At 40.7% G+C, this 23,802-nt stretch overlaps 1 protein-coding gene across 1 annotated transcript in view; it reads right to left on the bottom strand.

Moving 5' to 3' along the window:
* cux2b (cut-like homeobox 2b) overlaps positions 1–23,802 on the bottom strand; it is a 327,181-nt gene that overhangs the window by 22,932 nt on the left and 280,447 nt on the right. The window contains exons 10-18 of the mRNA XM_078554213.1: positions 21,247–21,438; positions 20,067–20,125; positions 17,591–17,639; positions 17,227–17,329; positions 12,460–13,128; positions 11,119–11,220; positions 9,134–9,894; positions 2,773–2,929; positions 418–693 (exon numbers count right to left, since the gene is read on the bottom strand). Coding sequence (XP_078410339.1) covers positions 418–693; positions 2,773–2,929; positions 9,134–9,894; positions 11,119–11,220; positions 12,460–13,128; positions 17,227–17,329; positions 17,591–17,639; positions 20,067–20,125; positions 21,247–21,438 — 2,368 coding nt within the window. The remainder of the gene's footprint in view (positions 1–417; positions 694–2,772; positions 2,930–9,133; positions 9,895–11,118; positions 11,221–12,459; positions 13,129–17,226; positions 17,330–17,590; positions 17,640–20,066; positions 20,126–21,246; positions 21,439–23,802) is intronic.

Genomic DNA, 23,802 nt, shown 5'->3' with positions numbered 1-23,802 from the left:
ATTTATGAACATAAATAAACCATTCACAACAGGAGCACCCTATTTTGCAATTCCCCCAACACCAACCCATCCGCCAATTCTTATTGATTCCAAACTTTTTCCCTCTGAATCCTTGCTCTGCTTTAAGCTTTAGTAGTAAACTTTCATGGGAACTTCAAATACTTTTGACGTCAAGGTTTACTATATGATTAACTTTCCACACTCCACACTTGCACTTCCTTATTTCCTCAAAGTAGTCAAGAGGGTTGGTTTAGAAGAACGAAAATACTTTTATTTCAGTATTTCAGAATATAAAAATGACCTTTTTCAATAAACTGGCATAATGCATATGACAACTTGCCAGACTTTATATGTTACAAAAATGCAATTTTGCAGACAAGCTATATTGAAAATACATTATTGGGAAATATACAATACCTAAGTTGTTGTCTGTTAATACTTCTTTAACCTTCTTGGTGATGGCATAAGTGTCCAACTCAGAAGATATGGCTACCATTTCCTGTATGCCTGTAGGTGATTGGCCATTGGACAGGCTCTTACCACTCAGTGAGTGAGAGGCTGACTGGCTCTCAGGTTGCTGGTTCTCTTTCGTGCTTTCCAGAGCTGCACTAACTGGTTCCTGCTGGCTCTTCTCACAGTCAGTGGGACTGGGCGGAGGTGAAGGAGAATACCTGGCCTGAACCGTTTTATTTGCTGTGTCAATTAAGTCAGAGAAAATGAAGAATTATGTAAAACAAATCCAGCTTTACAAAATGTAAGATGAAAGACATAATCAACTATAAGGCTTTTTCTTAAAAAGAACTTACCGTGTTACTGAACCTTCTGTTCAGAAAGCCTTTAATTGCAGTATATAGGCCTAGGAATTTAGGTGCATCTATTTGTGTCTAAGGGGTGGGGGCGCAAGTTACAACCCTTGCGCCCTAAATGGTGACATCCAAGGCAGCCGGGCATTGGGCCAACTGGGCCTTGTTATAAATAGTGCCAGCAGAGAGCACCACCAGATCGTGGAGCTGCTACCGTCGTAGCGGCCTACAGATATGTGGATCAGGGGTTTGTGTTCAGGAGATGATGATTGGGAATTGAACGCAGAAGAGATCAGATTGGGTGGGATGACACAATGTTGTCAGGAGCACACCTACTCCCCATTCGGTTGTTATTGCAGAACGGAATGAACCTTGCATGTCGTAGAATGATGGTCCCAAGATCGAGTTTTCCTTGAGTGCAGCGCTGGCTGCCTCAGGGCAAGCTAATCTTGAACTGGGGCTTCAAATATATGTTAAGCCCCTTATTTTCATTTACATAGTTCAGGCATGGATAAAGGACGCCTGTTTTAACTTTCCCAATATGGAAGCTGGAGTACTTGCCCTCAGAAATGTCCCTGTGCTTCCTGCCACAACATTGGGGGCTTAGCAGGTGCATCCGTGCAGCTGAATTTATAAAGTCACGACTTTGTCTACTTCAAAAAATTGGTGTGATCATTAAGGAAGGATTAGAAGCTAAGTACCATACTTTTCAATTTCTAATCAAAAAGATGTTTGATCCTAATATCGCCAAATGTTTGAATGCTTTATGCGCGTCAGGTTTTGATAGTAATTTTAGATGACATCTAGTATATCTAACAAATCTGAGTGTGTCCTAATTGATGTTACATGTTAAACATGGTTAGTTTTAATGTGGGAAACCATAATGGTGAAATACATGTTTAACCATGTATTCCCTGTCTGCCTCTGTGAACATTCATATGGATATAAGTCAGTTATGTTTATTGGTTAGCGGTGAAATCAAAAGAGAACAGAGTCTGAAAATGGTTTTCTTTTCCTATTCGGGTTATTTTGTGAATCCTGTCTGGGAAGCAATAAAGGATTGTGCAATAGAGGAAGGTTTGTTAGAAACGTTGCATTATGAGACTTTTTGAATGGAATTTACTGTTAATCTTTACTTCATCGGAAAAAATCAAAACGTCAACTAAACCCCCAAGGATATTTACAACTGATTATCATACTGTTTAGCTACTGTGTAAGCCAGTACTTGTGTGTTCTGAAAATGGTAAATAATATATTTCTTAATGAAGCCTCAAACTTAGAGCTACATTTGTTATGCTGCCACAGCATTTCGATTGAGAATGTAATAGTAGAAGTCCAAGATTCAGCTTACTCTGCATGGGGTCAGTTTTAGTCACACCGCTTTGCAAAGGCAGATTACATAAGGGTTCAGCTTCCAAGCCATGGGGAATCAGGATAACTCTCAGGAAAATCAATGAACCCACTGCAAGAGAAACAACTGGTACTTCATGATAATCTTAGGCCTCATGCTGGAATTTTTTTTTTTAAACATTCCTTCATGGGATGTGGACGTTGCTGGCTAGGCCAGCATTTATTGCCCATCCCTAATTGCCCTAGAGAAGATGGTGCTGCGCTGTCTGCCTGAACCGTTGCAGTCCCATCTGTTGGAGGAACACCTACGGTGCCGTTTGGAAGGGAGTTCCAGGATTTTGACCCAGCAGCAGTGAAGGAATGGCGATATAGTTCCAAGTCAGGGTAGTGTACGACTTGGAGGGGAACTTGCAGGTGGTGGTGTTCCCGTGTATCTGTTGCCCTTGTCCTTCTAGGTGGTAGTGTTTGGGGGTTTGGAAGGCGCTGTCAAAGCAGCCTTGGTGAACTGGGGAGAGAGTCCATTATGTACCTACCATATGTGGGTTAATGTTCAAGTAACTATACATTTATGGTTTCTAAGTACATCACATACAAAAAGCACAAAAATAAAATCTCTTACCTTGTATAGGTTGGGCAGGTTGGGTACTCTGGCCTAGTTTATCAATAAGCCACAGTTGCATGCGGATGAAAGGCTCACGGCCTTTCTGAGTTAGCTTGCTCCATGGCTTAGGTCGAGAAAGCATATCACTCACACTCCCCTGGGATAGGCCCAGCACCTGACATGGTGGAAAGATGTGAAGAGACCCAATTATTTCCCGACCTTCGACTGTCCTGCTTAGAGTAAACCTACCCTATTGAAATGGCAATGTGTTGCACTGGACTAATTATTTTACAGGAGAGTAACGTCACTGCTGCTCTGTCGAAGTTACTGCCAAAATGTAGCATATAAATGGATTTTACAATTACTCATCATATTATAGATATTATAGAAAATCCACTTATGGATATTTAACTTCTGGAAAATGAATCCCCTTCACAATTTTGCATCGTGCTTTATATTACACTGAAGACAGATTACTAGAAGTGATGGATTTAGAGAAGTTTATTGGTTGCTGCTTCAAGGGGAGCAACACGAAGCAGAAACATAAAAATCTGTTTTACACTTCAGCAGATTTCAACATGGTGCAGCACTGGAACAATCATTTTTCCACTAATAACTGTAAAGGCTCCGTAAGGGGATTAGAAACTCCAACTTTTGCAAATCAGGGAAAGATGCACACTGAAAGCCAATTTAATTGAGTTGATATTTTTTCAAAGGAAATAATGATGTTCAGCCACAATTCTGACCTTTACTGGTTAAGGAGAAGCACCGATAATCTAACTAATCTAACACCCCTAATAGGTGTGAGATTCAGGTGCAGTTCTGGTTTATTTAAATGAAAAGTTGTATTTATTTTTGAAATTCTTCTTTCTCCATTTGTCCTGGGTCTGGAGGATAGGTGGCCCGAGCCCACAATATTTACATAAAAGCATCAATGCTACTCTCGACTTCCAGAAGGTGAGGCTTTGTTCTTCACATTCCCACTTTCCATTTGCTCTTCTCTGCCCAAAGTTCATAAAACTTGAGTTCTAGGCGCAATATCAATTGAGATGCTGATTGGAATACATCTCCTCAGTGAATGCATTAATGCTCCAGTGATGGAGACCAGGCCACCACCATGGGACTTCAGTTATGATAGGTGGCTATTTTAAATTGATTTGAATCGGGTATTTTGTCCCCCTTGGGAAGACCACAAGCCTAATAAGAAATAGGAGCAGGTATAGGACATTTGGCATTTCGAGCCTGCTCCACCATTCAACAATCTCATGGCTGATCTTCTAGAACTCCACGCTCCTGCAATATCAACATATCCCTCGATTCACTTAGTACCCAAAAATCTAGCAACCTCTGTCGTGAACGTGCTCAATAACTGAGCAACCACAGCTCTCTGGGTTAGAGAATTCCAAAGATTCACAACCCTTTGGTTGGAGAAATTTCTCCTCATCTTAGTCCTAAATGGCCGATCTCTTATTCTAAAACTTTGACCCTGTGTTCTAGATTCCTCAACCAGGGGAAACATTTTCTCAGCAACTATCCTGTCAAGCCCCCTATGAATTTCACCTTTCATTTTTCTAAATTCCAGGCAATATAGGCCTGGACTATCAAATCTCTCTTCTTAGAACAATCCCTCATCTCAGGAATCAGTCCAGTGAGCCTCTGTTACCCTCTGTCTAGGATAAATATGTCCTTCCTTAGGTAAGGAGACCAAAACTGAGCATGGCGCTCCAGGTGTGGCCACACCAATACCCTATATAATTTTAGTAACACTTGCTTACTCTTAAACCCCATTTCCTTTTTAACAAAAGCTAACATACCATTTGCCTTCCTAATTCTTTGCTGTATCTTCAGGTTAACTTTCTGTGACTCATGTACAAGGATACCCAGGTCCCTCTGAATACAAACATTTCCCAGTCTCTCACTGTTCAAAAAAAATTCTGTTTTTTTTATTGTTCCTCCCAAGGTGAACAACTTCCACTGCATCGTATTTCCTGAAAACGGTTCTGGAATTTAAGGAATTCTGGAAGACCAAAACCAATGTATCTGCTACCTCTCAAAGTCTGAGGATGCAAGTCATCAGGTCCAGGGGATTTATTGCCACTTCGTCTCCAACAGCAGCACACAAGTGGAACTGCAGATGACAGGACTGCATTGAATCTAATGCTAGATGTTAGGTTACTGTAAGGCAAACAAGCTTGGCCTGTTTTCCCAAGACGAAAGTCTCTCATTCTTCCAGCTAGTTCTTTCAATTAGTTTCTGTTTCACACTGTAACCACACCCAGGCTTGACCAATAGCACGCAGACACATAATCAAAGACTGAACAATTGAAGACTACATCATTCCCCCCCCTTATTTTAAATTAAACCATCATAAACAACAAGCATATGCACACGGAGTCATTTCTTAGAGAAAATGGTCACCCTGAATGCCAAGTACAGAAAGTCTTTTGAGATGTGAAGGTTGTTGATGACAGCACTGAGATCTACAAATCTGAGGTAATGACCAACTCAATGAGGCTCAATCCACATCACAGTCACTACTTGGAAAAGGAAATGTATTCTCATAATCACTGTCCTCGTAATATCCTGGTCTGCTTGCTGTCAAACGTCTTGTGTTCCACTTTGTGTTGCCATTGGTTCCGAGTAACCACTTGATCTAGTTTGGTCCAGATAGAGATGATCTGAGTTTCTGGTTGCAGTTAGGCATTTTGACGTGAACCCAATCTCCAACCTCAAATCGTGGTTTCCATGTGTATGTTCACTCGTTGAAGTACACTTATGCTTTATCTTGTCGCTTTGCAATTTCTCCTGCTTTTGCTGACATTCCCTTTGGATAGCAGCGACGGCTTAAGAATGGTCAGCAGCATGTGAAAGTTATGACCAGTCACAAGTTCAGTCAGTGCCTTTCCAGTCACAGTGTGTGGGGTAGATCAATATATGCGAAGAACATATTGTTCAATGTTCAAACATTTGCCCTCCGGTGAACTAGCTCTTAGACTGCCCTTTATCACCCTGTTGAATTATTTGATGGCACCATTTGACTGTGGGTTACATCATGATGTCAGTTGGTGATAAATTCTGTAACTTGCTAGGAACTCTGAACTAACTGGAAACAAACTGCGGTCCATTGTGCATAGTGATAGTCACCGGCAAATCCAGTTTTATAAACGACTTGTCTAAAATATCAATGACTGAAGGTGGTGATTATAGAATATGTTGTAGTGATTTCTAGCCATTTGCTATGTAGATCATGAACATCAAGCAAAAAATATTGTTTGCTAGGGGCTGCTTTCACTTCTCCAAACCTATCCACTTGGAGTTGTTGCTATTGTTTTGGCGGCTATGGGGTCAGTTGTAGAGGTGCAGGACATAGTTTAACAGATTTTTCCACAGTGTACATGCCACGCAGTTTCTAATGAGCTCTTCTATCCAGACATGTTGCCATTGCACTTTCTAGATGACTGCTCACGTTCTCCATGTAACACAATTGGCGCCAAACAACGCAAGCTCATTGAGTACTCTGTAGTACAGGACCAGTTCTTCCTCTATTTTGCGAGGCCACTCAGTTTTTAGGTATGGGCTTTACTTTCTGCAGTGCACTGTCTGTCACCGATTCTGCATTCAACTCTTCTCACTTAACAAGATTTGCAGTTGCTTGTGAAATCGCAAGTCGCTTTGCTATTTCTAACGCTGTCTACGATAGTAGAATGACTAAGCACGCCCGCTACTCGGTCCCGTGAACCTGCGAGGTTCTCAACCTTGAAGTTGTATTGATGAAGAGGATCCGACCATCTGTCAATGCATAGGGGTCGATGACCAAATCCTGACGTCACTAACAATGTAGCCAGCGCTTGGTGATCATTACAGAGAGTGAACTTTCTACCATAGAGATACATGTGCCAATATTCACCAGCGTAGATACAGGCTAATGCTTCTTGCTCTCCAGTAGAATATTTGTGATCAGTTTTCGACAACAGGCGTGACGTGTAAGTGATTGGTCATTCACTTCCTTCAAGCTACTGTGAGAGTACAGCCCCAATCACATTTTCTGATGCACCTGTTGTGACATACATTTCACATGTCAGTTGAAATGCAGGAGGGCTGGTGGAGATGCTACCTTTGCCTTTAATGTGTCAAACGCTGTTTGTTGTGCAACTGCCCATTTCTATAGCGCATCTTTATGCAGTAGCTTTTAAAATGGCTCTGCGATCTCTGCGTACTTAGGAACGAATTTGTGCTAAAAGTTGGTAGTATCGAGGAATGATGTCAATTCTTTCACGTTAGATGGGGTTAGAAGTGCAAGAACGGCTGTTAGGTTGTTGCGTGTTGGCTTTACTTCAGCTGCTTTCACTCTGTACCCGGGAAAGTCAATCTTGGATGCTGTGAATGTGCATTTGTCCTTGTTCAGTGTCAAATGATGTTGTTTGAGTTGGGTGAGCATTGCCGATAGCCACTGATAGTGTTCTGCTTTGTCCCTCCCATGGACAATAACATCGTCAAGTGGGTTGAGCATCTCCTCAACATCTGACAAGACTGATGAACTGATCACCTGGAATGCGTTAGGTGTTGAACTTAGCCCGTAGGGTATTCTATGGTACACCTCTGAGTAACAAAAGTGCTAAGAAATTGGCTTTGCTTCACTCGTGGTATCTGAAGATAGCTCCATTGCATGTCAAACTTCATGGAGTCACGAAATGATACCAATAGTTCTTGGATTGTAGGAAGTGAATACTTGTCTGGAATGATTGCTTTGTTGACCACCTTAACGTCGATGCAGAGTCTGTTTGCTATTTTTACATCATGCAATGACAAGGTTTGATATTCATGGCAATGAATCGATTCGCTCATTGATACATCTGCTTCAGACACTTGGGCATGGATTTCAAACACAACCACCTCAAATTTTGTGAAACTGGCAGAACCGATCTGTTCATGAAAGGAGCATGATGGTACCCCTTAATCTCCCCAAATCCTGCAAATGAGGAGGAATACTGTTGTGTATAGTCTGTGCCATTGATCCATGTGCACTGGTGGGGTCTTCAAGTTTGAAGCCAAGCTTATTAAAAAGCTTTACCACCATGAGGCTTCTGCCTTTGGCTACGTAGATGATGAATTGTCTAGGATGAGGTTTTTGTAGCACACTGGAACTGTGCTTGTTCCCAAAACCAGAACATTAGCTTGAAGAGTGTCTTTCACAGGAGTGAGAGAAAGTAGCAAAGAATAACAACGGTAGGGTTTGTGATTCAATATCGATACTTCTGCACCAACATCAATGAAGAGCAACACTGAGATGCCTGCAATCTCAACTCAGCCTACCTTCAAATGACCTGGTGCTTTACCTCCCATGATGGTATACGCATGCTGAACCTCACTCTCAGGAGTAGACTCTCCTACGTATTGAACTGATGAAGTCCTCTTTTCCGACCTGCACACCTTTGCAAAGTGATTCCACTTTAAGCACAAGTTGCACTTTTTCCTTTGAGTTGGACATTGTATTGAGAACCGAACAGTAACTCCATGATCTGGGCACATTTTTGAAGGTACCTCACCATGATAGGCTCTCTGGCATCTCCGGTGGAATGCAGATCTTTCAATACTTATCTTTGGCTGAAGTATTTTTCGAGAGCACTTACTGCCATATTAAATGTAGACATGCCTTCTGTGCCCTGCTCGACTACTCACTGGCCTTCTGCTCCTAGACAATGTAAGAGTATCGCCTTCTTATGGATCACTGCTACACGTGGACTGTCCATTCCTGTAGTAAGCAAGTAGGTCTTGAACCCCAAAATCCATTGATCCCATGGCACTGGGTGGATCTCCAGTAAATTTAAACTACTCTCATTGCCAATTGATGTGCTTCACGCCTCTGAGATATGCAGAGATGACACTAGTATCTATGTCTAAACAGCAGTTTTATTCACTGTGCTCTCTCATGCTTCCAGCTGTTTCTTTCAGTTTAGTTTCACTTTCACTCTATAACCACACCCAGGCTAGATTAATAGCACACAGAGACAGATTAACAGACACACATAATCAAACATGAACAACTGAACAATTGAATACTATACCTATGAGTTGCTGCCATCTGTAGTAACAGCTGAAAGGGTAAACTGTATGCCCCTTATAAATCTCACTGTTACCTTTCATGATTTAACTCAATCTACAAATTGCCAAAGCATAGCTGCTGCACGGGAGCACTTGAGAAAATCAACTGTCAATTTAGAACTGTTGATCTGAAAAGTCTTTTGCAGCGCTAAAAATCATTCCAAAAAAAAAACTTAAAACTGCTTCTTCTTGTTGGAAATTTCACATGCTCTTTTCAGTTTGTCATGTTCAAGAAAATGCATTTTGGATTAATTTTCTTCCAGCTCTCGTCACTTACCTTTTCGCCAAAGATCCTCTGGCAGATTCCGTTTTTTGCCAGCTTTTCTTTAACTTGTCTAGTCAGTTCTATTGTGTCCACTTCCCGATACATGTACATCTCGTACTGTTCTGGAGTCAATGGAGGAACTGTTGGTTTCAGCGAACGCGGGACATACGTAGGGAATATAGAAAGCTGACCGATACTTTGAGAGTCTGGACTGCCCTCCGATTTTACATCTGCAAGTTTATGCGCACCTTCAATGCCAACTGAATTTTCCTCACCATTTTTGCTGCTGTCATTAGGCTCCGCTCGCCACTGTCTAACATTCCCTGTCCCGGAAGAACCACAGGAAGAGGATGATGGTGAAGGTGATACTGAAGCATACAACCTGTGAGCCATATTTCTCTCAGTGGCCCAGTGCTGGTCAAAGTACGATCCGGCATCACCAATTTCTGATTTCACTTTCCGTATAATGTTCTGTACAAAGGCCGCAGGTGATACAACACTGAGGGGAGTCTGTGAACTTCTGGTTGTGACGCCTTCCTCTTGCTTGATGTATGGGGAAAGAACGATTTTGTTTGTGGCTGGTAGCGTTTCTATATGTGGCGTTGTCATTGTGTTGTTGCTGCTGCTACTACTTTCCAGCTCCAATAGGACTTGCTGCTGGGCTTGCATCTCTCTTCGGGCCTGTTCCAGGATAGATCGAATTGCTTCATCAGAACCAGCACTACTGCTGGAACTTGTACTGCACACAGGCAAGGGAGAGCTTTTAGATTCAACTAAAAAAAAAACATAAATAAAGTCAGGCTATTTTAAAGCATTCTTTAGCACAAGTATGAACCAAGTACATTCTTTGAAACTATCTATGGCCAGGATTTTCGGCTCAGCGAGCTGAGGCGTAAAGTGACGTGGGGTGATGTCGGGTGTGTGTCCCGACGTCACAGTGCGTCATTTAGATTTTCAGTTCAGCGGGTGTGCGGCCGAGTCGGCTGTGCGCCCACTGAACTGTCAAAGGCCTTTTAAGGCCATTTAAAAACTAATTAAACTAATAAACTGAGCTGCCCGTCCAACCTTAAGGTTGGTGGGCAGGTGAAGAGCCCAGGCGGCCTTCGCATTTTTCATGGAACCTCATCCACGGGCGGGATGATGTTTCATGAAGTGTTTATGAATTGAATAAAAATTTTTATAAGAATTCATTGACATGTCCCAGCTCATGTGACACTGTCACACGAGGGGACGTGTCTTAAAATGTTTTCTTTCCTTTATTTAAACTTTTAAAACTTTACACTAATCTCCCTGAGGCACAGAGGTGTCTCAGGGAGATTTCTACACTCTTTCGTGCTCATGCACAAATGAACGCAGGCCCCGACTCAGGGAACAACCCCCCCGCCTGCACAGGGAGCGCTCAGCGCTTCCAGGCGCACGTCACACTAATTGGCCCGCCCATGTAAAATGGCGGCGTAGACCCGATCAGGTCCATACCCGCCCACACAACCCTAAATTCTCCCCTATGTTCCAGTTATAGAAAGCAACACGTTGGAAGGTCCATAACACATTTTGTACAAACAGAACCAAATTTTCCACAAATAAAGGGACTGTAGACAAATTGTGTACATTTTCAAACTGCTTTTCAAAGCTCGAAATGTCTTGTCCAAAAAGAACCGAGGTGACCACTGACATGCTGGAGCTCCTCATTGTTCCAAAACTGCCTCCTAGTTCACCTGGCAGAATTTGAACTCATTCCAGGGGTCAAAACCCAATGCCAGCCCTCACTCTGTTTTTGCTGCATGCATTCAGACCCTGCATCACACTTCGAAAAATCAGCTACTTGAAATACTGAAGCTTACGATTAAATATTCTGGCCATGAAAGAAGCAAATGGTGAACTTTTCTAAAAGAAACCAATTATGTCCTTCTGCAGTTAAGTTTTAATGATCTGTATGCTTAAACTCTAAAGGACAGCTGCTAACCTTATTTTATTCACGTTGTCTTTTAATTACTTACCACATTTTTGAGTTTGAAGCTCTTTCTTTGCCTGCTCCAGAATATTTTTAATAGCTTCATCTGAACCAGTCTCTGGGGTCCTAATCCTAGGAGTTATACTCCCTGAAAGGAAACAGGCACAAAAGTGAACCCTTCAAAAATGTTTCCGACATTTTGCTCCTATTCCTTAATAAAAGATACCTTTCATGTTGTAACATATGGGAGCTACAGGAAACACTGAAACAAAAATTAACGAGCAGCATTGATCTTATCAGTACATATACCAGGCTCGAATTAGGTCAGACAAGCCAAGAGTTTGATTCTTGAAAAATATCTCGAAAAATACTCCACTGATGATTTAGCAAAGTGTAACTTTAAAATACTTAATATTTATTTTTTTGTTCTTTCCCTGGATGTGGCTTATGTTGTTTGGATGCTGGAATGATTCCTGGAATTCTTGTATAATAGGACCCCCTGGCATCAGGACTTGGTCTGGAAGTTGCATCATTTGACCTGTTTCTGAGCTGAAGAGGCTATTATGAAAGCATTGCAATAGGTTGCATATGAAATATGTCATGAGAATGGTTTTGACTAGTCATATAATACAATGCAAAGAGGTTCCATGTGAATAAGAGAATTATAAATGATTACCTTTTTGGGTCTTATCTTAATTTATTTAAATAGCGATAGATATCTCCTCTTCACAGTTTGGGTATTAGAAGTTGGGAACTAAAGGAAGTAAACTCGGCATGAGGATAATTAAGATAATGTGCTACACCTTACTGAGTTTTATCTTTTCTGTATCGAATGGGGTTGCTTTATATTCGAGGCATCTTCTCTCATTCCTCTTTCCCTGGTCTCTATGTTGGCAGTGTGGACAACAATCATCTCCTAAGCCTCTGTCATTAGCTTTAAAACTGTTGATTAGAAACTGCTTGAGATCAGACTCGGGTGACTATGTTTCCTGACGCTGACTTGCTTAAGACTGGTAGCTTAGCGTGTGCCTGGAACAGCATCTTGATGCTCCCAATGCGGTGCCATTAGGGTATGGAATTACATTTTTAACAGTTAAAAGTTGACCCACTGTATTAGGCTCTATAGCCATAACACACAACATAAATTAATTTGCAAGGCTATTTCTAATGGGCAAGCACAAAAAAATTGGCACTCGTTATTGATTTTTGAAGTCATTCCTCTCTTTTATATTGGGTTTTTCTTAATATCGTCTTGTTTTGAACCCTCATCACTCCATGAGGTAGCTGCTCATTGCATCAATGCTACCAGAGCACCACTCAAACTTTCTTTTTTCTCTTCCTAAGTCACATTACAACAGAAAGTTTATTTTATAGTCTGTGTAAATACCTCTTTGACGCACTTGAATAGTTCGAAGGGCAAGGATATTTTGCTCATCAGATAGAAACTGCTTCATCTTAATGAAAGGCTCTTTCCCTTTAACAGTAAGCTTATGCCATGGTTTGGGTCTGGCAAGAATCTCACTAACAGACCCTTGCGATAATCCCAGGACGTAGTGTCCAAATACACGTTGTCCAATGTTGTGCTTTAGGAGCTGCTCTTTAACCTGAAAAGCAATTTCAGCTGTCTCTAGATGTTCCTCCTCAGCAGCACTAGGACTGCTGCTTTCTGACTGGTCACTTGGTGGAACAGCTTCAGTGTTACTGGAACTATTCCCGATGATTAAAGCTCCCTTGGCTGAGTAGAGTGCGGTTGGGTAGACAGCTGTACTTCCAGCGTCCTTTGTATACACAGGGGACATCAACGGTTTATGATGCAGTGGCTCCAGAGAGGGTTTCTCATTTGTTTTAATTAAGGGGAACGGAGAGAGAGGAAATGTTCCTGATATTTCGGATCCTCGGCTTGACTCATGTGCTGGTATGGACTTTGGAGAAGTTTGTTCGTCTCCTGACCAATGTGGCGCTGGCTGAGGTGATGGTGAAGGATGCTCTATGCTTAAGGTGCCCTTCACACTTTTCAGAGTGTCTTTCATAGAGTCTTCTTCCGGTGGCTCCTCATCTGCAGAATACAAGAAATATTTTGATCACGTTGCTCCATTCAGAGGCACTAAATCTTTCTACATTCACACACGTTTGTGCACACACGGTTACTCAACCTGCAGAGGTATATTCTGGATGTGCTATTAGATTTAGAACTTAATGACAGGAGGAATACAGCAGGTAGGGGCAGTACTTCCGATCGAAAATACAGTCTTTGTGAGGTGACTTTATGAGTTGATGCTACAGGGTATTTGAACATATGCTGCATATAATTTTCTGATGGCCTCCAACCCATCTCTGGCGCGTCAGCTGTGGCTCAGTTGGCAGGACTTTTGCCTGAGTCACCAGGTTCCCGGTTCAAGTGCCACTCCAGGACTTGAGCACAAAAGTCTAGGCTGACACACCAGTGCAGCACTGAGGGATAACTGCACTGTAGAAGGCGCTGTCTTTTGGATGAGACATTAAACCACCTGCCTGCCCTTGTGGATGTAAAACAAGAGTAGGGGAGTTATCCCCAGTGTCCTGGCCAAAATTTATCCCTCAATCAACATACAAAAGCAAATTATCTGATCATTGTCGCATTGCTGTTCGTGGGAGTTTGGTGTGTGCAAAATTGGCTGCTGTGTTTTCTGCATTACAACAGAGGCTACACTTCTAAAATACCTCAAAGGCTGTAAAGCGCTTTGAGACGCCCAATGGTTGTGAAAAGTGTGATCTAAATGCAAGACTTTCTTTCTTCGCCAAGTATATTGTCTGAAAATCTTGGTGCACACTTTCTCACTTGTTAAGCCATTGCTCAAAGTGTCACAGCACTGATTAAGTTTTGAAAAAATTCCCAATACTTGTGAGAGCCACAATGTAAGGGATGAAAGCTGCCTCTAAGCGGCACTGGACACTCACCATATTGAGCCCCTACGGATGCTTGCAACCAATCAACAGCATGAATGGCGCTGGGAGCATGTAAAAATGATGGGCATGATGGTCATTGATGGGCATGGGTTAACTGTGCACTGCAATCCCTGCACCTGTTTTCAGGTCATAAACAAACTCTTCTGCCATGTCCTTTAAGGCACAGCCCAAATTAGATTCATTTCTCGATTAAAGTTACTGGATTAGATTTAGGGACAAAAGCAGAGGAACACCTGCAGTTATGAAATTTGATCCGGGCAACATCAAAATGGCTGCAATTTAAACTTAAAATAAACACTGATTAATATGTTAACCCATAGGATTTTGCTTTGCTATTTCCAGCTGCAGAATGAACAAAATATTTCCTTTAAGAACATGAAGAACACACGTCATTACGTTAGCTTCTGGAAATATTCTCATTCATTTCAAACTAATTCCAACAGAAATGTGAGAGTTGTCATTTTACTTGTGATCACGTTAGCAGGTGGGGAAAAAAAACTAACGACTTCAGCAGAAATTCTTCATTTTTGGCTAAGAACACAAAAGCAATTCCTGTCTATAGAAAACTTGCCAGGTTTGTGATGGAAATAGAACTTAATCTTGCTTCAAAATGTAAACGCTTCATGTCACAGCTTGCTTATATAAAACTTTAGATGGCAAATTTTGTGAATTTAATCTTGACTTCTATCAGCTGTATTCTTATGCCTGTGTGAGGGAAAAGAAAGACAATGAACTAATCTGTGTACAGGTAACTTAGTTTTAGGATAACTAACCGATTTCCTGGAGGGATATCATTACGTATACTCACAAGTTAATTACATCACTGAAATATTAATTGTAGTCAAAATTTGCAGACATTTTTGTTGGACACTCTAGATTGTTCTTGGAACCAAACAACTTAATATACAAGTTTGTTTCAAAAGCAATCAGCCTGGAAAGAAAATAAAACTTGCATTCACATCACACATTTCAAGACCTCAGGCTCCCAAAGTGTTTTCTGGCCAATTAAATACTTTTTGAAGTATAGTCACTGTGACGATGTAGGAAATGCTGCAGCTCGTTTACACACAGCAGGCCCCCACAAACAGAAATGTGACAATGGCCAGAAAAATCTATTTTAGTGATGTTGATTGAGGAATAAATATTGACCACGACACCAGGGAGAACTCCCTTGCATCTCTTTGAATTACATCATGGGATGGTCCAGAATAAATGGAATTCTGCCTGAATGGTGATACTGAACAACAGTACAACTTCCTGCATAGTGGTAACAAACTACTTTGATCTGAGGTGACTCAGTCCACCTGGAATAAGTGCTACTGGTTTGTCCCATTTGCCAGTCCCTCGCTTGCCTGCTGTTTTTATGCTGTGGCAGGAACATGATGTCAGATCCATCAGCTCAAAGGCTCTGAAAAAGACTATTAAGATTTCTTTTTTTTCCCAGAAGTTTAAAGTGTTATATTAATCAGTTAATTGCAGTTTTGTTTTGTTCTTATGTAATTAATGTGAACAGTTTTGGATTGCGCAATACTTGTTTCTTGTCCTATGAAGAGGACAGGTGTGTATCATGGACAGTCCATGTGGCTCTTCCTTGTGAACACGATACATCCTCTAGATGGCGTACACAAGGGCTATATGTTTCAGATCAGACGCAGGTCTAATTAAGTTAGGGTCAACTCATTATGCTAGTTCATTTATATTGTTGTGATTTCTAAAATCTTTTTGGTTCTAACTGAAAAAGTAACACATTTATAAAACCAGCAGGATTTGCATGATCAGCATTAAAAGTATTATTTTTCTTGCATAAAATACATAGATTGTGAACTACCTCAACACAAATTGCTTTGTGAAGCCAGTACTTAACGCCCCCATAGCTACATACGGCTTTCTTTGATCAGGATGTATTGGTTAACATTTATATCCAATCCCAATGATTTGTAAAATAAAGTAGAATCATTAAATACATTCCCACAATATCATTAAAAAGTGGCAGAATCACACACAATAAAAATAGAATGTTACTTATTTGATTTAATGTAAACCATGGCTTTGTTTTTCTTTCATCCAAATAATGGAGAAAGAAAGAAAAAATGAAATTATCGCAGTCATACACATCACTATAATGTTTATTGTTAGTGGTAAAAAAATCTCCTTACATAAATGGATGTTTCTAAATATTATCTACTGGTTAATATGTTTAAACAGGGGAGTTCCTTAAGGTGAGTAATATTAAGCAGCTGTATCTATACATTAGTCATGCTGTTAGAAACAATTAATTAACACTTTGTTAATTAGATTTTGATTTAATTTACATTGTGCAGATCATTTTGATTCAAAAATTGACTTTTCCTCTGAACTGATGTACTGTAAATATCTGTTGTGCAGATGAAGTTTAGGGATTGTTATATTACAGAGAGGTGCAGATGTAAATATTGAAGTTAGGAAAAACGGTAAGCATGAGTGATTGTCACAGTAGAAGCACTTTGAAGGGTGAAGTAACATGTTCATAATCAAAGAAGAAGAAAGCCGGATGAGAAAAGTCATCCTTTTCTTTAGAATAATCTCCAAGGTGAGTGGAATTTAAACCCTGACAATCTGCTCTGGTTACTGACTTGCACAGAGTAGCCAGTAGTGACTTTTGTCCTGAGTTTCCCTCTCTCCACACATGCTCCTTGGTCCCTTCACCTGATGGTGTGGAGGAAGTGGGGTGCCCATTCTGGGTGGCGATTACTTGTCAAAGCTTTTAGATAGAAAAGAAGTAGTGAGGGTTGGATATTGAGAAAGGCACAGCAAAGCGTTTTAGCATGGAGATAAAACAGGAACACTGGGTAGACACAAAAAAAAATGCCAGTTGAACAGGAAAAGATTCAAAGCCATTACAATGGAAGAGAGTATGGGCAGAATATGGACAATAGTAGAGAAGGGTTGATGAACTGTTGGGAGCTGTCCAAGTCCTGGCCAACATTCTCCCTCATCCAACACCTCTACACATAGATTAATTAGTCATGCATCTCATTGCATCCAAAGGAAACATCAGTTCTATGTTCTGAGGTAGAACAATATTCTTTGATAATGATTTTTGAGATAACTAATAAAATCTTGTCCTCAGAAAGAGAGCAAAGTTGTTAATGTTTTCAGGCTTTGTAAAAAGTTGCCAGATACTTCATGAAATCTTAAGAGACTTAAGAAAAAAAAATTGCAATCATACCCATCTCTGCATTTGTATTTAGCTTCTCTTGTAAACATTTCTTCTCAGATTGAAGGGTCATTTCTTTTTCCGGCAAAGAATCCTCAGTGTCTTTTGTTCTATCCTGGCAACAGGAAATAATTATTCAAACTTCAATCTAGACATTACTTTGCACATCCAATGAGCTTAGATGATTACAGAGAATGGCATTATAACGTTCCTTTGGGAAAATGAATTCTGGTGCTTATTACTGACTGGATAATTCTAGTGAAATGACGACATGTAGTTCTGCATCAATATTGACGATACTTTTAAATAATCTATAAGGCCTTGAACCACTGGATTATTCGGCTATGGTTATATTATATTTTAAATAAAAAGTTACCTGGGATACATAGCCATCTGCAGATGCTGGATTCACTGATTTGAAAATGCTGCAAAGGAAATATAATACACATCACAATTGAATCCTAGCTCATGGCCTTGAACACATTCCTTACTCTGCATCTTTTACAATTAATTTGGGGATCATTCTTTGTTCTTCATAAGCAGTATTACAAAGTTCAAAACTAAAAGCTGACTGAGCAGCTTGAAATTTCCACTTTGGAAATGGTCAGCAATATGTGTCGCAATGGTATCCAGTTCAGCAGCAAAGTCATTTTGCAGGCTGAAAGTTAGATCTCGCTGGTACTGTATCCTCCTGAAGCCTATCGCACCATGAAAACTTCATCACATGCTCGCACCTCAGTCTTTGTGTTTTCAGTAGGAATAGGAGTCCAACAGTTGTTCTCATTTGGGGGGAGGGACGGAGGGGGTGCACATGTGAAGGGACAGGGCAGGGGGTGGGGTGGGGGGGGGGGGGGGGGGGCAGCCTGAGTTCTATTGCCGATTATTAACCCTCACCCTTCTGGAATGTGCATTCCGTGTAACAATGGGGTCAGGCTCAGCTGCATTGCTCATATGGTCAAATAGTGGGCCAACAATCATTGTTTGGGCTCATACACAAAGATTGGCTACTTGCGTGAGGCATTGGAAGGCAGGTCTGTGGAATTGTATCCCATGAACTTGTGCCTTCAAGAGAAGAGAATATTGGAGCGGTGAAAACTATAAGGGTCAAATATTATCATTACCAAATTGAAGAGAACATTGAGTTTATCTTCATGGACAAGTTGTGAACCTGTAATTATTTTCTATTTATCTAACCAGAAGTGTTCCCATGGGCATACTGCTTCAGTTCAGATTGATTTGCTGTTAAGACTAAATGGTGGCAGCTATGATCTACAAGAAAACAGGTCTTCTATTAAACAAATAGAATCTATTAAATCTCATAGAAACCTAGAAAATTCTAACAGGACTAGACAGGGTAGATGCAGGAAGGATGTTCCGATGGTGGGGGAGTCCAGAACCAGGGGTCACAGTCTGAGGATATGGGGTAGACCATTTAGGACTGAGATGAGCAGAAATTTCTTCACCCAGAGAGTGGTGAGCCTGCGGAATTCGTTACCACAGAAAGTAGTTGAGACCAAAACATTGTATGCTTTCAAGAAGGAGTTAGATATAGCTCTTGGGGCGAAAGGGATCGGTATGGGGAGAAAGCAGGAGCAGGCTATTGAGTTGGATGATCAGCCATGATCATAGTGAATGGCAGAGCAGGCTCGAAGGGCCGAATGGCCTACTGCTGCTCCTAGTTTCTATGTAAAATGAAGCCCAGCACTGGGTAGTGATTCAGAGGGATTGAATACTCATTGGAAAGCAGTTGCAAGATGCAGAGCCACCCTAGTGATGGTAAAAGCCAAAAAAGCCTCAAAATTCACGCCTGTTAGGCTATTTTCTTAGCTGAATTTTTGTTGTAAAATGTATTACCCGTTCGCCCAATGTGGCATCCACGCAATCAGGAGTTGAAACAATCTATTCCAAGAATATCACTTCAAGAATTTCAATGTCATTCCTTGGGCCAACCAGAAAAGCTGCCAGTTCACCTAAATGTAACCACTTGTTTAGAAACATTTCTGATCCTGCAGATGAAAGTATTGGTAACTTGTCGAGTTGAAGCAATAAAACTCATCTATGGAAGCAAGTGCTTTAATTTGAAATGGGTTGGTTAATATTCCATTTCGAAATGTTGACCTTAAATGCACATATTGAGCATCCTGCTCTTTTATTGAGGATTTTGTCGGCTAGAATTTGCACTGTGAGCAATTTTAGTTTGTATGATGCTGCTAATATGAGGTTAGGCATAAGCAAATCTTTTATCTGGAACGAAGAAGCCAGTTCAATTTTAATTGTGGGGAAATGGAAGGTGAAACAGGCCAAGAAGCAACGCAAGAGTCATAAATTGAACCAAGAGTTGGGACGACTATGAAAACTATGGGATGGAGCAGAGCTGAGAATAATGAGTTGTGAGTGGCAACTGAGAAATGAGCAGAGTTGAGAAAACGTGAGCAACGCACAAGAAAGTAAGAGTGTGAAACTAAAACAAAAATAGCTGGAAAAACTCAGCAGGTCTGACAGCATCTGCGGAGAGGAACACAGTTAACGTTTCGAGTCCGTATGACTCTTCATCAGAACTAAGGAAAATTAGAAATGAGGTGAAATATAAGCTGGTTGAGGGGGGGGTGGCACAGGAGGAGCTGGATAGAGGGCCAGTGATAGGTGGAGGCGAAGAAGAGATTGCCAAAGATGTCATAGATACTGACAGCTGACATCTTTTCCATTCATTTTCTTTCTAATATACACCCTCAGAAAGACACACCTCTCCCATTCCACCCGGCTCTACATTGTTCACATGACACCTTCAGTACCTTATGGTCTGTGATCCGACAGCTACTTTTGCGGCTACTGCACAAACTTTAAACACGTACCTTAATTCTGTTTTATGCTCCTCGTAGTCTAACTGTGCACACAACTTCTTTTCTAATTTCTGAGAAAATGGACACAGTCATCAGTTAGAAAGCTGTGCGGCAGTTAATGTTAAGAGTGCATTATAAATATCTCTCAGTTCAAAGGGCTTGTGTTCGAAATTTAAAAACATGAAGAAGCTGAATTACTTGGTAAATTAACTTTAGTACAAGGAGTGGAGGGAAGAATGGAAGTCATAACTGATGGCAGCCAACAACAGAACCAGAGAGAACAGGCCCTGTACCTATCCTAACAACTGTTAAGTGCAATCAAATGTTAAGTAATTGCTGAAGGAAAGGGATTAAAAAAAATCACTGATAGCAGTGGGGGAGGAACGTTTCCCAAATACCCAAGAAAAGTAAACATAGGTAGGAAAAAAAACATTAGGTTGTTTCATTCCGAAAAAGAAAGAGTTCGTGTACTTCATGCTTTCTCTCCCTTCCCTTCTAAGAAGCTGGGCCTTTTCTCAGCATCACAAGGTTACACAACCAAGATAGGAAACCAAGTGGTATCATGGACAATCCATGCTACAGTGTTTTGACACATTGTGCCACCTTACTATCAATCTATTCTGTGAGTTTATTTCAAGTAGAAGTAATTCAGGCCAGTGCTCGACACTTTGAAAGCGATGACGAGAACAGCAGTAATTTGCAGCAAAACATCTACAGCAGTTTCACTGTAAATGTTTTACTCCACCTTGCCCTCCTGTGCTGCAAAAGTGGAAGTCAAACCAGCCCAGCAACTTCTCAATGAGACCACATAGGATGAACTCTTACTTGAAATTAATTTAAGTATTAAAAGATATAAACAATGAAACCTGCAAAGTGCATTTTGTGGATTCATACAATGCAGCACATTACTTACTTGGATGGAACTGAAAGCAGGAGATGCATTACATTAGACAATCACTTGCACAACCTGACAACATGTTGTTAATAATCATTTGGATTGGCAATCATTTGTCTGGATTAATCTTGTGGTTCACAGCAGCATGTAACACTGTTCACATCGATTTTAGCAGATATTTGTCAGCTATTTATTTGAAACTTTATTCCATGTAAAAACTGTGTTGGATTATATGAAATCTGCCAAGACTTTTCGGATTTATTATCATGAGCACTGTCTTGTCCCAAGTTCCATTACCTCAACAGCTTCAGTCTTTAGTACTAGTTGCTGCTCCAACTGTGCAATCTGATTCGCTGAACTCTCCTGGAGTTCGTGCAGTGCAGTCTGGAGGTGTTGAATCTCTTTTAGCAATCGGATAATCTCTCGGTCTTTAGCAACCAGTGCTGCCTCCAGCCTTGAACCAGGGCACATCAAAATGTCTGCTTGATCCTGTGCAGGAGTGGAAAGACGCTTTTAGATTTCCAGCGCCTTAAACAAACTCTGCTTGCACAACCCCCTTGTGGATTATTGGGGAATCATGTAAGAATTACAGATTCAAGCCAAAGCCAAGTTTTGCTTTTAAAGTTTAATTCTGCCACTTAAAAGGTGAAATTTTAGGCTTATTTTTAAGATGATATCAGCACCAGAATCTTTCAACTTTAGAAGAAAATTCAATGAGTAAAACGAACACATACATCGTGGGTTTTTTTGAACATCAGGACTAAGTTTGGGGACACCAGTCATCACATTAAATTCAGTCAATCATCTAAAGAAACGGACATGTCTTGTGTTAGGTACTCCAGCATCAGAGAAAGAGTCTTTTTTTTGTTAAGACCCAGTTCTGGCCTTCATTCCATGGGCTGCTTTGATGTGAATCAAATACCATCACTGATGCCAAGCAGAGCCCATTACAGCAGACAAGATTTTTTTGGGGGGTTTACAGGAAATAAAATGAATGTTGTTTGTTAGCACAGGGCTGTGTTAACTGGCACAGTAACACATTATTAACACTTTTCTTTAGGTCTGAAGAAAGGTGCTGACGAAGCTCAGGCTGCCTTCCTTGTCAAGAAAACGATACAAGCCGCATTAGCTTTCAGCTGACAACCGAAGGAAAATGTTGTCAACATGCAACTTAAATTTTTAGGCGCCACAGTAAAGCCCCCAGTTTTATAAAAGGTAACTCGCTTTCCTACAAATAACCTCTTTGTAGATTAGTGACAATCGACATTTTGTCCACTTCAGTACGCAAATGATTCTATTACATGGAGTTGCATCAAGCCAATTTTTCATTCTGTTGGGCTGTTGTGTTTCAGGTAAATCGTAGTACTGGATATAAGTGCTAAGATGGCTGAAATGATGGAGCTTTAATTTCAGATCAATATATTCCAGACACCAAATAATGCAATGCTAGATTTACACATTCTGGTGGATTACAGACTGTAGGGCCTTGCTTACGTGGAAAGTTCAGAGCCAAACTAAAGATAGTTTTACATTGCAAAAAAAAATAAGCTACTACTATGCTTCTAATCACATTACTTAATTAGGGACAGATAAATGTTAGATATAATTTTCAAGCTAGCCTTGTGTATCATCACACAGGTGAAGTTACTAAAGCAATGTATCGGGCCACAGGATCATGACAAATGCAGATGTGCAAGGTCATTCAATTTAATTCACATCCCCAGGAAGGATCTCTAGTTGCCCCCTCATCGCAGCATCAGATTGTTTCTTAACTGATTTCAGAGTCTTAATCTACTCTTCCCAGTTCCAGATATTTATTTCATGTTGTGATTGTTCTCCATGAGAGAACTTGACGACATCAGTCATAAACCTGCACTTTACTCGTTTGAAGAGTTGACTGCTCAAGAGTCAGCCACGCTACGGCATGTTGAGTGGGCTGTATATGTCATTCACTTTTTCTCATTGTGTGCATTGCTTTACGCTTGTCTGCATTAAATTCAATCTGACATTACTTTGTTCAAATCATTTCATTCCCAAGCTTTCTCTGCAGGATCAGCGCTGGTTTGATATCGTCTGTAAATCTGATCAATTTGCATCGAATTTTCTGAATCCAAGCTTTCAATCCCAATTAGAAACACTAAGACCCCCAGCTGCTCTCTCTCTAGCATCCCCACTCCAGCCTCCTGCAATCTGGCACAGTAACTGATGCTTTCTACCAATGAGCTGATTTCTCATTCACTTTGTATTTACTTTGAATCTCTGCTGCTTTGAGTTTAATTTGGAGCTTCTTAGTGAGGAACTTCACCAAAAGCTTTTTGTTTTTGGAAGTCGTTTCCTCTGCAAAGTTTGTCAGGCAGGATCTTTGTGTTCTGAATTTTGGCTGTCTATAGTTCACTAGGTTATCATATAGATATTCCTCATTTACTCCTAATTCCTTACCACACCGGCAATCCGTGGAGAGCGGCAGGCCAAATGGATGGAGCTGTTTACAGACTGTTCTCGAAGACTCTCTACTTCTCTCTGAGCAGCTTCAGCTCTCTGTAATGAACCCCCACCGCAAAAATATTAAAGAATGAATTCCAACAGCAAAATTCACCAACACTACTTACAATTCTTCATTTCTCAAATTTCCATCCTCCTGTTGGCTCTACATATGAATTATTTAATTTCAGACCAATGCTGATAACAAGCAGCATCAGTGCATAATTTAAGTGGATCCCGAATTATAGGGTTTCAGATACAAGATAAGTTCAAAGGCGATCTGAAACACCTGTCTTAATACGGCAATATAGCAAAAATGAAGAATTTAGCAGAGTATCACACAACTGTGCTTACACATTAATTTAATTGGGA

Source organism: Cetorhinus maximus, chromosome 12, assembly GCF_964194155.1.
Source record: "Cetorhinus maximus chromosome 12, sCetMax3.hap1.1, whole genome shotgun sequence".
Taxonomy (NCBI): domain Eukaryota; kingdom Metazoa; phylum Chordata; class Chondrichthyes; order Lamniformes; family Cetorhinidae; genus Cetorhinus; species Cetorhinus maximus.
Note: the sequence above shows the minus strand (reverse complement) of the source record. Positions and strands in the feature narration are given on the sequence as shown.